Source organism: Nanorana parkeri, unplaced genomic scaffold (genome assembly GCF_000935625.1).
Source record: "Nanorana parkeri isolate BGI_ZX_2015 unplaced genomic scaffold, ASM93562v1 scaffold1029, whole genome shotgun sequence".
Taxonomy (NCBI): domain Eukaryota; kingdom Metazoa; phylum Chordata; class Amphibia; order Anura; family Dicroglossidae; genus Nanorana; species Nanorana parkeri.
Genome location: NW_017307297.1, coordinates 150,173 through 166,207, shown reverse-complemented (window position 1 = coordinate 166,207; position 16,035 = coordinate 150,173). Strand labels below are relative to the sequence as shown.

Genomic DNA, 16,035 nt, shown 5'->3' with positions numbered 1-16,035 from the left:
TATTTGGAGCCAAGGAGCATAGGCGGAAGATTCATAAATCAGCCCCTTGGTCTTTCCTTCTTACCACAATGCCAGCAAGGAGATATCTTACCACTGGTGGGTGTGAAAGGGTGAGGGCTGGCTGGAAATGGAGCTACATCTATTACTGACCTTGAAGGAATATATTCCTATGGACAATACAGGGGCATGATGCTGTTTAATATTGCCCTGTATATGATTCCTGAGAATGGCCATGGTTGTGCATTGGGTGAGATCTCTTGTAAGCAGTGAAAATAACATGGGGAATCAGACACTACCCAGCTCCACTGGATAAATATAATATGGCTAAAGTGTATTTTATAAGGGAACATTTTACACTTTACTCATGTAAGGCAAAGAAACAAGTTCACTTAAATCCTTATCCACCCACCACGTATATAATCACCTTCCATTTGTTCCCCTGCTAATCCTTTCAAAGATACAGCCTGGAATACATATGCATATGGAAGGGCTTTCAACAGTACAACAGCAAAAAGTCGCCTCCTGGGGAACCTGCACCCAATTTTATCTTTTGCTACATGTGCTCCAAGATGGAGACTCTCATAGGTTAGAGTTAGGACCGCAATACACAGAGGTGCCTTGGCGCGGCAGTGCGGCTTTCACATATTCTGCAGAAGACGTGTATCTAAAACCTTTGTTTTTAACCTTAGTGGTTACACAGGTTTTTTTTTCCATGTTGGCTGGTGACTGCAGGGAAACTTTTTGCAGTTGCACTGAACACGGGGTCGCGACCCACTTTTGGGTGACAACAACCCACCAGTTGAGAACCATGGGCTTAAAGCAACAGATGATCAGATCCTCAGGTGGTGGTTTCTCTTCAATGTAGTGCAGAAAGGTGGTGTCTGGAGAAGTGAATATCTTTAGGTGAACCTGTTACTTTGCCCTGCATAAGAAAAGCATGCGTTCACTTTGAGCACAAGACAAGAACAACTTAAAATAAGGAAATGTATCATTTGTAATATTTATAAGCTGCAGAAAACCTGGACAATTAAAACTGAGGCATATGATAAAGGATGCAGCTTACCATCAATAGAAACCATATCTATCTATCTATCTATCTATCTATCTATCTATCTATCTATCTATCTATCTATCTATTTTTATTGATTATCTGTCTATTTATCTATCTTGATCTACATGTATACATTGTGTAGGCAGCATTCTGCTTGTCTTGTCAGAGTCATTCTCAGCACTTTCTTTCTCCCCTTTCCATCTTTGTGTAGGAAGTTCTTTTTCTGCACACTAATAAAGAAAGTCCAAGCGCCGTGCGGTACTTTATGCAACCCCGTACTTCCTACACATGAATCTGCTGAGGGCATATTTACTTTGAGATTTCCTTTCATATAAAGGCACGGATGTATAGGTTTTTCTGTCTTACACCACAAACCAGAAAGTCTATTGGGAGGCTTGGGGAGTAATCATATTTACACTCCTCTGGTCAGGGGCTGCTGCATGTCTCAGTGGAGTGACTCATGGCCCTCATACTATTTAAGGAGGCTTGTTTGTAGCAGATAGACACAGAAGATTCCCAGCAGAAGAAGCCAGACATGACCCCTCCAGCGCTAAGAGTTGTAGTTCTGCTGGCCAGCTTGGGCTTTTGTGTCTCAGTGCCCATTCCACAAGAAGACAGTGCAGAGTTCACAGATAATGACCTTCGCTTGGCACAGGTATGTCACGGCTTGCAACATGAAATATGTATACGTTAGATGTCACTGGATCTTTTGAAATACTTTTTTTTACTTAATCTATATCCCTATCCAACCCAGTTGTGAACCTTAGTATAAATGATAACTCCATTATCATTTAGGATGCCACAGGTTTTCATGTTATAGCTCACAGGTAAGGATGCCACAGGTTTTCATGGTATAGCTCACAGGTAAGGATGCCACAGGTTTTCATGTTATAGCTCACAGGTAAGGATGCCACAGGTTTGCGTGTTATAGCTCACAGGTAAGTATGCCACAGGTTTTCATGGTATGGCTCACAGGTAAGGTTGCCACAGGTTTTCATGGTATAGCTCACAGGTAAGGATGCCACAGGTTTTCATGGTATAGCTCACAGGTAAGGATGCCACAGGTTTTCATGTTATAGCTCACAGGTAAGGATGCCACAGGTTTCCATGTTATAGCTCACAGGTAAGGATGCCACAGGTTTTCATGGTTTAGCTCACATTTGTCTTTTATTATTTTTTATTATAAATGTATACAGGGATAAACAAATGTGCGCTTTTCTCAGTAGTGCAGCATCTTGATTATGCTTTAATAGTCTCAGGGTAAACTGACAATAAACTTTCATTTTTTTTTTTCCGTTCATCTCTATGGGTTAAATGAGAAAACATGCTTTGTTGCCCCAACCACAATAAAAAAAAATTGGTGGGTGGAAGCTCCCCTGCCGGGCTGTTGTATTCTGACCACCATCTCCTTTGAAAAAAGTCAATTGAAACATCAACTTTTGTCGAACGGTGTGGTGCTGGCAGGGCCACCCACAGCTTGAATTTTGGCTAAGACAAGACTTGCCCGAAATTGGCAAAACTCAAGCTCATTCCTAGTTTTCAGACAATACAAACATTTCCACAACTTCCTTTCCATAACAGATTTCATGTTAAAATATATACAGTAATGCCTCGGTTCACAAACGCTTCTGTTCGCAAATAATTCGGTTCGCAAACAGGAAGTTCGGCAAAATTTTCTTCCGTTTGCAAACTCCACATCGAATGACAAACACGACCACGGCCATCTTCCCAGCTCTGACACGTAATTGAGATCGCGGTCGCAGACAGACCTGTGTACATTTGCTGTGAAGCTTTTTTTGTGTGCTTTTTAGCACATACAGTACTGTACAGTATTTTTCAATCCAGCATGGCTACAAAAAGTTTAGTGTTTACTCTCTTCATACTGTACTGTATTTTGTTTCATATTTTTGTGGTTAAAAAAAAGAAAAATTACATATGGTTCAGAATGGATTAACCTTATTTGCATTGTACCTTATGGAAAATTTGATTCCGTTCGCGACCAAAATCGCAGAACGAATTAAGTTTGTGGTACCACTGTACCTTTGGATACAGGCGATAAAAGTTTGAACCCCTATTTCTTTTGTGTGTTTGTGTCCCACTGGGGAGATTTTCCATCGCTTTCTGTCCTGAAGAAACAACAAGAAATGAGAGGGAATCTCCTTAAAGTGTCTGGAATTCCCATCTTTGACAATTGTTTCCCCAACATTTGAATAATTTACCTTTACCCCATACTGTGGTGAAAATTTGTGAGAATCTCCCCAACAGGGACACAGACAATAAAAAGTGGCAGAAAGTCTAACCATTCCCAACCCCAAGTTTTGCCTTCACATACACTTTTATCAAATGGAGTTACAATAAGATATGAATCAAATTACACAGTAGGCATCTCTTACTGTGCTGTCTTTTGGGCAGTATGAGATATTTTCAATCGAATTACTGGTCTGTGAGAAATCGCACACCAGTAACTAGCAGATTTAAGTGTTTTTCTCAGTTCTCAGTAAGCAGGGGTAGAGGGGGCAAGTTAATATAAAAATGTGAGGCGGAGCATTTATTGTCTAACTTTTCGGACATTTCAGAGGAAATTGTATAGAAAACCTTGTTATTACATAAATTGTCCTAAGTATTTAAAGAGTAACTCTACTATGCTTCCCCTTTTGTAGAAATATCTCAGCACTTTGTATAGTTCTGCTGCTAACCCAGCTGGAATTCTGAGACGTAGCGGTGGAAACAATGTCCAAGCCCAGCTGAAAGAAATGCAAGCTTTCTTTGGCCTGGAAGTGACAGGAAAACTGGATGAGGAGACCTTGGACATTATGAAACAGCCAAGATGTGGAGTGCCTGATATCGGCGAATACAACTTCTTCCCACGGAAGCTTAAATGGCCCAGAATGAATCTCACATACAGGTATTTATAGTAGTAATGATTTATATACAGGGCATCGTCTCTGTCTGAGTTGTGCATGTGGACAGTGTATCAGTCTACTTTTTAACACTCAACTCTGCATTTGATGTATGTTTGAGGATAGGCATACATTTCTGTCAATGTATATCTTACCCTACCTTCTTGAAACTTAGGAGCCCCCATGTATTAACCATTTTAAATGAAGTCACATGGATCTCAGCCGTCCCTAATTTGGAACTAAATTCCCCTGTCCCTCACTCCCGTGATGGACTACAATCCCCTGTTTATCTAGCTAATTTGTATTAAAGTTATAATCCATAACGGGAGCGAGCTTGGAGCTGTGGCTACTTTACAACACACACAGGGACCATGGGGAACAAAAGTAGCCACCCCCCAGAAGGAAGGACAGTGTCATTACAATTCAGAGATGATTTGAGGATCTACAGCCGAGTGATACACATATAAGATATATTTTTATTAATAGTTAAGGTACTTGGATGTATTTATAAGATTGGACTCCTGAGTTTAGTGTCACTTTAAGTTGTGCATTATTAATATTTATTGCCTGGTACTAAAGTACTTTTATTTTGTGTTGACAGAATCGTTAACTACACCCCCGATTTACCCAATGCAGATGTGGACAGAGCTATCAAAAAAGCACTAAAAGTATGGAGTGATGTCACCCCATTAAATTTCACTAGACTGCGCTCTGGCACCGCAGACATCATGGTAGCCTTTGGAAAGAAAGGTAGGGCAAATCTAAGCAAAATGTCTATATACCTCTAACTGAGAAATGCAACAGGAAAAAGATGAAAGAGTGAAATGAGGCTTAGAGGCTGTGCTCCTTTTTTTACTAAGGCGTCCAGCTAATGCCATTTTAAAAGACTCTTAGGGCTCCATTTATAATGAATGAACTATCCATCTTCCGCTATATGCTGCAATCTTTGTCCACACCTTGACCTGCATTTTAAAGCTCATTTGTAAAATGCAGGCTATGTTGTGGAGACTGCAGTGTCCTATGGAGTTCTCTTTGTTTAATGCAGCATAGAGAACTTCTTGATTCGAGGAGAGTCAGTCACATGACTTTGACAGGCCACGTGATTGGATTGTCCTCCAGGATTTTTTCTCTTCCATGCTTTTTATTAGTGCTCCACTGGCTTTGAGGATGCTAAGCACATTTGTAAAAACATTGCTGTGCTTTATAAATGTGTTATTTTTTTTTTTTTTTTTAAAGAGTGGTATGGCAGTGGCAAGGCTATACTGCTGCTTTCTAATGGTGGCCCTTAATATCTGCTGAGATCAGGTGGCATGGTCCTTATAAGGTTTGTGGAAAATTTGTGGTTAAGTTGAAGTTGAATGGATGGTTATAGAATTTCTCCAGTTGGTTCTGAAGATGGGTCATAAATGCCTTGCCCCTTCTTACGGAGTGGAGCACTCATGCTTGGCTATTGTAATATATTACATATTGTTCCACGTGACTTGAGCTACACAATCTACTTCAATACATTATATAGATTTGAACGGTAATGCCTGAATTAACATACTTTTAACAATCTTTTCTCTAGAACATGGAGATTACTATCCTTTTGATGGCCCCAATGGTTTGTTGGCTCATGCTTTCCCTCCTGGTGAAAAAATTGGAGGGGACACCCATTTTGATGATGATGAACATTTCACAAATGACTATAAAGGTAAATGTTGTGAGTGGGCCCCTGACATTAGACATGGTAAGAGTCTCTTCATGTGTCTGTCTGTTTGGTAGCCTTGTGTACCCTCTGCACACTGCTATACACCCTTACATGTTACTACCAAAGTTTTGCATGAAAAAAAAACATGGATTCCTGGTTTACATATGTGGAATACATGTTCAAGATGGCCTGCATCTCCAGCAGTAGGCAAGTAAACATTGCAGCACAGATCTCTTTCACATAATTTTGGACTAGGATCCATACTGAAGGTGAATAGTCCTATAATGATGATAGGGTCAGAAAGGAGATCTCTAGAACCACAAAGTCCTTCAGTTTGTTATTTGGCTTTGCATACATGTGGCTATTTGGCAGATCCTGGCTTTGTAAAAGGGTACATACTTTTTTTTTAAATTAACACTGTTCTAGATAGCACATTGATCAAGAAATAAATGGCTTGCAGTAGATAATTGTAAATTATTATTATTATCTTGCAGGATACAATCTGTTTATTGTGGCAGCTCACGAATTTGGCCATGCCCTGGGTCTGGACCACTCCAGGGATCCAGGATCACTTATGTATCCAGTTTATACATATTCTGAGACCAGTAGCTTTGTCCTTCCTGAGGATGATGTACAAGGGATCCAGGAGCTGTATGGTGAGTAGAGCTTTTTACGGCATTGAACTGAATTAAGGATGACATTTACATTAGTACTATATGTAAAATGGGAACATAACATGATAGGTTTAGAACTGCACTTCTTTCTGTAAAGGACCCCTACCATGATTTTACTTGCCATGATCCATCTGGAGAAATTTGACTTGTCGGCTTCCTGTTTGGTCACTCCTTCTCCTTAGCACAATTATAGCGGAATAAGTCTCAGAAGATCACCTCCTTTAATTTAGTATAAGGTATCACTGATATAGTGGAGGAGCTGGACACATTCTAAGGAATGTAGGAAATGCTTTCACTGGCTTTAAGTAATGTTAACAGCTTATCCATTTAAAATTATATTCCTCTTTAAAGAGAATCTGCCATATGAAAAAAAGATACAGTATAACGAATACTAGGGCCTAAAAGCATTTACCTTTAAGTGTGTCCTAACTTTCTTTGCCATAGTCTGGGATCCCTGAACTGTCACTGAACACTTGACTATAAATCCAGTTTGGTGCCCCACAATGCAATATGGACGCCTTTTTTAACCTTGAAAAGCCTGCATTGTATTGAAGGGTGCTAGGTTGAAAGGGTGCTAAATAGTGATGAGCCGAACACCCCCGTGTTCGGTTCTAACTCGAACTTTCGAACATGGAAAAAGTTCTAACTCGAACTTAGAACTCAATGCAAGTCTATGGGGGTAGAACTCAGAAATTTAAATGTCCCCATTTTGAAGCCTTATATGCAATTTATTGGCCATAAAAAGTGTATGGGGATCCGGGTACTGCCCTGGGGGACATGTATCAATGAAAAAAACACTTTTAAAAAATACAATTTTTAAAGGAGCAGTGATTTAACATCACTTAAAATGAAACATTAAAAATTAAAAATTCCTTTAATCTATCTATCTGCTGACTGTAACTAACTATACTAGAACCCTCTCTATCTCCTACAGCACACTACATGGGGCCGCGGTGTCAGCAGCCTTATATAGTGTGCTGCAGGGACTTAGCTGTGAGACATGATTGGGCAGAGTCATCGTGACTCTGCCCAATCATGGCTCTACATTTGTACTGAGCCCTGATTGGCACAGTCTTGCACCTGACCTGCGGTCAGGTGCAGGACTGTAGCCAGTTACCGTTTTCGGACGGCGCAGTGCATTGTGGGATGTGCCGGGGGTCGAACAGACTGCGGACATCCCATAATGTTCGGCGTTCGGCGAACGCTAGAACATGCAATGTTCGAGTCGAACCTATGGTCGACTCGAACATGCAGCCCATCCTTAGTGCTAAAGCTCAGAGGTAGAAAGTCACAGCCTGCTGAATGGAGTCAGATTGTGGGAAAGACAAATAGGCGGTTCACTTTGCATGGGAATTTGCACTTTACAGGGAACATTTCCCCTTAGTTTAGTGATTAAGGTGAAGCTTTGCCGATTTCTATCACCCAATCATGTGAAAGCAATAATACATTTTTTTAAATGAATTTCCTTGCACAGGATTGGGTATCCTTTGCAAAGGGTAGGTTCGCCACATTCACCAAGCTATGGGAAACTTCCCCTGAAATGTGCAAATTCCCTTGCAAAATGAGTAGCCTATTTGCCTTTAGTAAATCATCCCCTTGGTGTTTACAGATACATGTAGGCAAAATCTTAGGCTCTAGTATTAGTCAGACATTTCATTTTGTATAACAGGTTCACATGAAGTTGTATTAAGCCATGTCTTTAAAATATCTCTATTTTTTCTGGGTAAAGTCACATTTTCAGAGCCTCATTTGGCAAGACCAGTGGTTCCCAAACTGTGGGCTGTGGGCCTTATGTGGCCCTTTGTTTTCTTTCATTTGCTTTGATGCACTCGTCCTTCCACTGACACAAATGATGGAGAATAATTCCACCCACTGACTCTAACAATGGGGTATAATTCCTCCCACTAGCACCAATAATGGGGCACTCCCACTTACCACATGTACTTTGTAATTTCTTTTACTCCCACTGACCACCGAGCCAGAGGTATTGTTTACTCTCACTGTCCACTGATGCTGGGGCATGTAAAACTCCAACTGGCCACAGTCTGATGGACAGTAAACTAGCCCCTTGTTTAAAAAGTTTGAGGATCCTGGGCTAGACTATAAATTGGTGAGTTTGGTGGCTGTAGTTTGGATGATCATTTTGGGGGTTAAACAGCCTTAACATTGTACACTGTTATAATATAATATGCAGTAAGAATAGATTTGTTGGCCCTGCTTTAGTTATACCATTAAAAAGTGATTTCTGATTAGTTACAATGGCACTGCTCTTTTTATATGTATGAAATAATTCCAGTAAATCAATAGAGTTCTGACATTATCTGTAGGACCTGGAAACAAAGACCCCAACCCCAAACATCCAAAAACTCCTGAGAAGTGTGACCCAGAGCTGGAGATCGATGCTGTGACTGAACTCAGAGGGGAAAGGTTTATCTTTAAAGACAGGTTGGTCTGGCCTATGAGATGTCTTGTCAACCCTGTCTTCATACTCTAATGTGTGTGGTGAGACTTTAATGGGATCAGAATGGGGGAAATTGAACAAGAAGCATTGCAAGCCTGGGTTTTATAAGGCAAAGGGCATTTCATAGAATGATAATACTGGCCGCCATAGAAAATAGGTTAGCAGGACATCCAAGTGTAGAAGATTCCATGGAATTCAATTTGAGCCATTTCTTAGGCAACTTGTAGGACAAGGCAGGTTACATGTAAAAGTCTTGACATTTGACCAGTCTGAACAAAGTGCCTGCTATATTAATTGGTCCAATACACAGCATACATGATTAGAGTAAAGTAAACCAATACATATTCACATGATCTAAACAATATGAAATAATAAAGAGCATTTTAAAAAGTGTATATATCTTAAGAAATCCTTTTCCTTGCCTATATTTACAAAAACATTTGCAGAATACAAACTAGCTTAAACATCTTATTGGCAACTCACTGGTACATAATACGGCTGATTTACTAAAGCAGTTGAGTGTAGATTCTCAACTCCTTTAGTAAACAAGCATGTCCTTAGGTTTCCAATTATTTCCCTACTTGGTGCTGCCATCTTGCCTCTCACACAAGGTAAAGGCTGTCACTCGTAGCCTGCGTATCAAAAACACCTCTGCCTTTCCTGTGACAATCACATGAATACGTCATAGACTTAGGAGGAGTGGTTAGAAATGAAAATGAGGGCTTAGCTGTTGACTTTTGAAGAAAAAAAAAAGTAAAAATCTGCAAATCAGAAATCACTGTTTAGTCTTCTTGGGTCGCTAATTTTGGAGAAACGGAAGAGTGCATATGAAACAGCTGATGGAGGGGGGTTATAACTGTACCACTGTGTTAACATGTTAGGGGAATGGAAAATTCACTCTAAATACCATATAAATGCAATATTATGTAATCATTACTGTTATGCTGTGTAAATATATAACATTTACTGAAGGGATGGTAATATATATTTTCTGTGCAGATTCTTTTGGAGGGTTCACCCACAGATGACAGATGCAGAGATGAGCATGATTAAATCTTTCTGGCCTGAACTTCCCAGTAGAATTGATGCAGCATATGAATACTCACTGAAGGATCGTGTGTATATTTTCAGAGGTGGGATTCTGTTCTTCTAATATCACCTGCAAGAGGATAGCAAATATGGGTCAGAGATTAGAATGGTACCATAGATAGTGCAGGGGGTGTAACAGCCCTTGCGTCCTTCAGTTCAGGCGTCCCAACCACAACTGCTATTTCCTGTTGCTTACTAGCTGTGAGCTCCAATGACATTTAATTAACAGTCTCAAGTGGTGACATTTTTGTGCAGGAGCTGTGGCTTCACCCACTTCCACCTAGCAACAGCAAAATTGTCTATTGCAGTTATTGAGAATCCACCAATGGAACATGACACCTTTATTTAACATAGTAGTGGTTGCAGGAGTTGTGCAGATCTGGGAGTTCTGGTGGGGGATATCTTACCACTAGACTCCTTCAAAAAAGGAGTTTGACTAATAAAGGTAAAGGGATAGATATAGGATATAAGGACATATATGTTGTATATAGTTTCCATGTACTGCTTTACTGGACATGTATATGTAACATTGAGTACCTCTCACCCTCTCTGTGGCATTGCTCCAGTGGATAATCAAGATTGGAGACAATACTCCTGTGGTCAGGGACACATGACTTTAGACCAAAACACCAATCACGGTTCTGTCTGTAGTCCTTACCGGTATTTGGTGATGGTTGTAACCTGTGTGTAGAGTAGAGTGTATTGGGTGGATCCCCAAGGCAAGTTGGATAGGCGGGCATGTGATTGATGACAGTACCTGGAATAATTAACCTGGTTAACCAGGCTGTGTATATATGGATATAAAAAGATTAGTTACTCAGAATTATGTACTATTATGCATTGTTCACCATTATACAGTAACATGGTAGGAAAAAGGGTTATGTGTTAGCTAAATAAAAAAATAAAAATCAAAGTTTTGCTTAGAAACTAATTTTTCTTTCTAATTTTTCCAGGAAAAAAGGTGTGGGCTTTAAACGGTTATGACATAGTAGATGGTTATCCCAAAAAACTGCATGAACTTGGACTGCCAAAGACTCTGAAGTCTATAGACGCTGCTGTTCATAATGATGCCAGTGGTAAAACTCTGTTCTTTACAGAGGACAAATATTGGAGGTAGGAAAGCTATTTCTTTTCCTTTTACACTCTTCATATTGCTGTTTGTATTTGCTGTGTGGACTAAAGATGAACAGACGCAGGGGAAATTTATGAACAGTTTTAAGAATATAAAATCAAGAAAAAAAGCTACACGGCTATCAGCAATCTACTGAAATGGGACAGATTTTCCAGTGGTTTTGGTAAATATTTATCTGTTGACTTTGATCTTCCATAGCTTTTGTCAAACTAATTAATTGTTTAATGACTATAGCAAGTTAAATATCTTTGTCCTTTGTACAGAAGGTAGTCTGGAAATAACAAACTGAACAAACTATAACTGAACACGTAAATCAATCACAACATGAACTGTGATTATTGCTTAGAGTCCTTGCAGTCTTACTGTGATATTAAATCCCTTATAGAATTTGACCCATAAAAAAGTGTGATTTGGGATAAAAGCTACTCCAGATCCATTGCAGATGACTTCATGGGAATTGGAGAGAAAGTTGAAGGCCACCCAAGTCATTAACTCTGAGCAAAGAGGAAAGTAAATCGTGTAAATCATGAGTACATGCACCTTTCTTTACCATCTTTACCTCCAGTCCGTTCATGAAAGCCCTAGAGCTACACCTTGCATGTTAATTGCGTATGCTCCATACAAGTCTTTTGAGAAATATCAAATGTCCAGCAAGCTGAGAGATCAAGTTGTAGGGTGCATGCCTTGGAACCCATTACAGCTTCAACTCTCAGAGACAAGACTGGGTATATGAGGCATAAAGGTTGATGTAACGCTATATTGTACATCCTTGTTACTGTTTCTGTGATCAATGCATTTGTTTAGAGCTGATTGTTAGTCAGGATGCAATGCCAGGTTTTATCTGTAGGTGGAAAAAAGTCTAAAATACAGGCTCTCTTTGATTCTGTGGTAGAGGAATAATGATACTACACAAAGTGGTCAGGAAAAAAAAAGAGAAAAAAGGAGAAAAAGGGGCTTTAATGGTATCAGTGAACACCACTAATGATTACTACATAGATACATAAAAACAAGTTCCTTTATTGATACATAGTCATAAAAACATCTACATGAGGGTAAAAGGCATAAAGGAATACCCTTCCTCATGCAAATGCCATCCAGAGCTGACTACCCTTACATAAACTTTGATACTGGCGATACTCCATGATTCTCCAAAGAATATTAAAACGTTCATACAAAAAGTGGATAACTTAACGCCAAAACTATCACATGGAGTGGCAATTCCTCAACGCAGTTCGCTCCCAAAGTAGGGGCTTCCTCTGGAGGGAAGGATGCTCTGTTCATATGGCCATAAGTATAAAGGAAGGATGCAATGGCATTAAAAAGACCAGAAAACACATGCGGCAGCAACAGCAACTAATTGATTTCCAAGGAACTGGCCCAGAACAAAGACCTATAGTTGTCTGGAACAAGTTCACAGTGCTGTGGTCAGGGACCAAATCTTTATTTATCTGGAAAATCTCTTTAATGAAAAGAAAATAAGTATTAAACACACTCCTAGTAGTACACTAATGTTTTCTTCTGAAATTACAATTTATATTCTGTCTTTTTTGTGTTATTTAGTTATGATGAAGAAAGTATGACTTGGGATAAAGGTTACCCTAGATCCATTGCAGATGACTTCATTGGAATTGGAGAGAAAGTTGATGCAGCATATAGGAGAAATGGTAAATAGTGGGCTGACAATGACATCTGTTTTATTTATTTATTATTAATTTTTTTCATCCATTCATTTGTGTTCAATTTGTACTTTTTGTAACTTATACAAAAACCTGTGAATCTTTGAGGTTAATATGCGAAAAAGAGACTCATAATTTCTTCTTATTTTTCCTAACACAATACTATCCCTTTATGTACAATATGATATTGTACAGAGGGACAGCCAAAACAACAAGTTGCTGCAGATGCACATGGGGCCTCTGTATACTGGGAAATTAAAAGAGAACTATGGTAAGTGTTTTTTCCCATAGTTCTCTTAAGGGTCACAGGAGGATATATACTAGCATCCTACCGTGACCCAAAGCTCAGTATCTACAGCATGCAATGTACTGAGACCGCCGCAGCCTGGACGGATCCCGATATTACTGTCGAGATCCACCCAGCTGCGTGAATGACAGCTGGCTCTGCCTATATAGAGGCAGAGCTAGCTGTACCCGCCCCCTCCCCATCTGTTCCTCCAGTCAGCACTGGAGGATCGGAGCGGTGAGGGGGGAATCCCTGTAGGGAGCTGTGACTGAGAGTCACGGCTCTTTGCAGGGAGATGATCGAGAAGTGAGCGAGCAACGGTATGTGTTCGCTCACTTCCCGATCTATTGAGGTGACGTGTGACAGTTTCAATGATTTTCACTCACCTCATAGTTCTCCTTTAAGTGCAACCACAAACATTCTTGAGATACCTCTGTTGGATAAATGTTTACAAGATGTCAAAGAGGCCTCAGACTGCAGAAAGTATGTTCAACTGACAGAGTTTCCCCTGTCCCCTTTGAAGTCTCTCAGCTAGTAAACCCCAGCCTGGCTAATATATGCATGATATAGCCAAAGGTTTGTGAACACCTGACCATCACACCAATTATATGGTCAAATTTATTTAGACAGCTCTTCATATTATTGAATTGAGGTATTATTATTGAAGAGAACTGTTAATGGTATACAGTTGTGCTCCTCCAACCTTGTGGCAACACTTTGAGGACTGTGCTCAAAGCCAACTCCATAAATACATGCTTTGATGAGTTTGGTGTGGAGGAACTTGGGAGGCTGGTACAGAACCCTGACCTCAAACAAATAAATTACCTTTGGATGAACTGCAATGCTGATTGTTATCCAGAACTTTCCGTCCAACATCGGAACCTGCCCTCACAAATCCTCTTTTGACTAAATAGACACAAATTCCCACAGACACACTGAATAATCTTGTGGAAAGCCTTTCCGGGAGAGTGGATACTACTAAAACAGCAAGGGGGGGGGGGGACGACAACTCCATAATAAAGTCCATGGTTTTGAAACGTGATGTTCAACAAGCTCATAAAAGGTGTGATGGTCAGGTGTCAGATGGCTGATATTCTGGTGGTTGAATTGTTCCTGTGTGGTAGGATTTTTTTGGCCAATCCTGTATGTAGCATTTTGAATGGAAAAATATTTTTTGTCGTATCCTAAAAACCGGACTCCATTTTATGGTAGTACCTTAAGCAATTTTCTGTTTTGGAAAGTTATTTGTAGGAATGATTTCTGATGATTTTAAAATTCTATTCTAGGTTACATTTACTTTTTCAATGGACCCCTTCAGTATGAATACAGCATCTGGAGCAAAAAGGTCACTCGTGTAATGAAGACCAACTCTATCCTGTGGTGTTAGTCCTATGAATGAAATAGTTCCTTAAAGCAGACTGCTGAGCGGTTCTTGACCACATCTAGTGTATCTCACACTGTATATGACATGGCGCTGGATAGCTGAACAGTACAGTGATATTTTTTGCAGGTTTCAGGGTTTTGATTTACAAGAGTAAATCAAAATACAGCATAACATTCCCTTGGCTTGTGTTTCCCACTTATTGTGGCGATAACCGTTTTATGAACTTAATATTTATACGACTACTGCCTAACTATTCCCTAAGAACTGGAGGCATCATTGAGACATTTCGCTATCATTACGACCTCCAACAATGGAGGTGTTGTCCTTAGCATGCAATCAGATTGCAGCTTTTAATAGTTTAAAGTGCTTGTAAGGCAAAACACTGTCAGGGTTATTCACAGAAGGGTTAAGAGTTAGGAAAAGTGAACAATCTAGGACAACATAGCTGAACAGGAAAAATTCTCCAATTCATTTCACTTTCCAGCTCAGCTATGTTGTCCTAAATTGTTCCCTTCTCCTGCCTTCTCCAAACTCTTCACCCTTTTGTGAATAACCCTGTTTGCTTTAGTTTTGGATAGTTTAACATAGACCCTCTGTCAGGTTTCTTTTTACTGTTTTTTGTCTTCACTCGATAGATTCACCTTCTAAATTTGCCCTTGTCACCACTGTCACCGAGACAGAAAGTGAGGGGAAATCCAAAATTTTAGAGTTGGCACTATGGCACTAGAGCAAGGTGAGGGGGACAATGGGGACACATGTTGAGGTGAAAACTGTCTTAGATATAAATTCCATTCAGTTTAAGGAGCTTTACTTCTTTTTTTTGTTGCATCTTCAGGACAGGAAATGACAGGAAATCTTCCTAACGAAAATAGACCGGATAAGAGTTTTAACTTTTCCCTACTCTATCCAAAACTGAAATATAAAAGGTTTTACCATTATGTGCACTTTAATGCAGGATAGAAAATATGAGGGCTAGTAGTTTGATTGACTGCTGTTACTTCTTGACAGTTTTTTTTAAATGACTCCTACTATCGCCTAAATGCATTTCCAATAAAAGCTGTACCTATAAAAAAAAAAAGGAAATACCACTCCTAGGTCAGTCTACACAACACCATGGTGGAAGAAGAATCCTCTCTATTGAAGTCTTTTTTGAACCTTAAATTAACATGAGTGTTGATCTCCAGCCCCCCAGTGCCCTGTGTTTGCTCCTGCCTGTCACTATGTCACCACAGGACACAGTAATGATGTATCAGCCAGCCGGAGGAACCTCTTGGTGCAGTGGGGGATACAAGTTGACAGCTGTCCGTTTTAGAAGATTGTTTAATGTGACATTTGCTAGTGCCGGCAGTTGGAGCGTTATACATTTACAATCATTTTAACAGGTACAGCTTTTAATGGCAACTTTACTTACCGCGACAGAGTAGCTTTGAACATAAGGTCTAAAAATGATGTAGTTAGCTTACAGGTCAAACATTTGTGGATATTAATCCAAGCCAAAAAATTGCTTCTGTCTCTCTGTATTACTGGTACACTTTAAATCTCCCAGTACCTGCAATATACGGAGCAGATTGTGATTGTGGGAATGCTGAATTGTCAGATTATGTTTTTGTGCTACTGTTTTATTATAGGATATTTTTTTAGATATTTATTGTTTTACATTTTGAGATATTAAAGGAGAACTATGGGGTAAGT

General features: G+C 39.7%; 1 protein-coding gene across 1 annotated transcript; it reads left to right on the top strand.

The window, feature by feature from the left end:
* The first annotated feature begins 1,583 nt into the window (after positions 1–1,583).
* Positions 1,584–14,406, top strand: LOC108795961 (collagenase 3-like). The gene is made up of 10 exons (XM_018567324.1): positions 1,584–1,706; positions 3,712–3,956; positions 4,553–4,701; positions 5,519–5,644; positions 6,136–6,297; positions 8,643–8,760; positions 9,776–9,909; positions 10,819–10,978; positions 12,558–12,661; positions 14,246–14,406. Exons 1-10 carry the CDS (start codon positions 1,587–1,589, stop codon positions 14,344–14,346), a joined length of 1,419 nt encoding a protein of 472 aa, XP_018422826.1. The 5' UTR covers positions 1,584–1,586; the 3' UTR covers positions 14,347–14,406.
* The last annotated feature ends 1,629 nt before the right edge of the window (positions 14,407–16,035 follow it).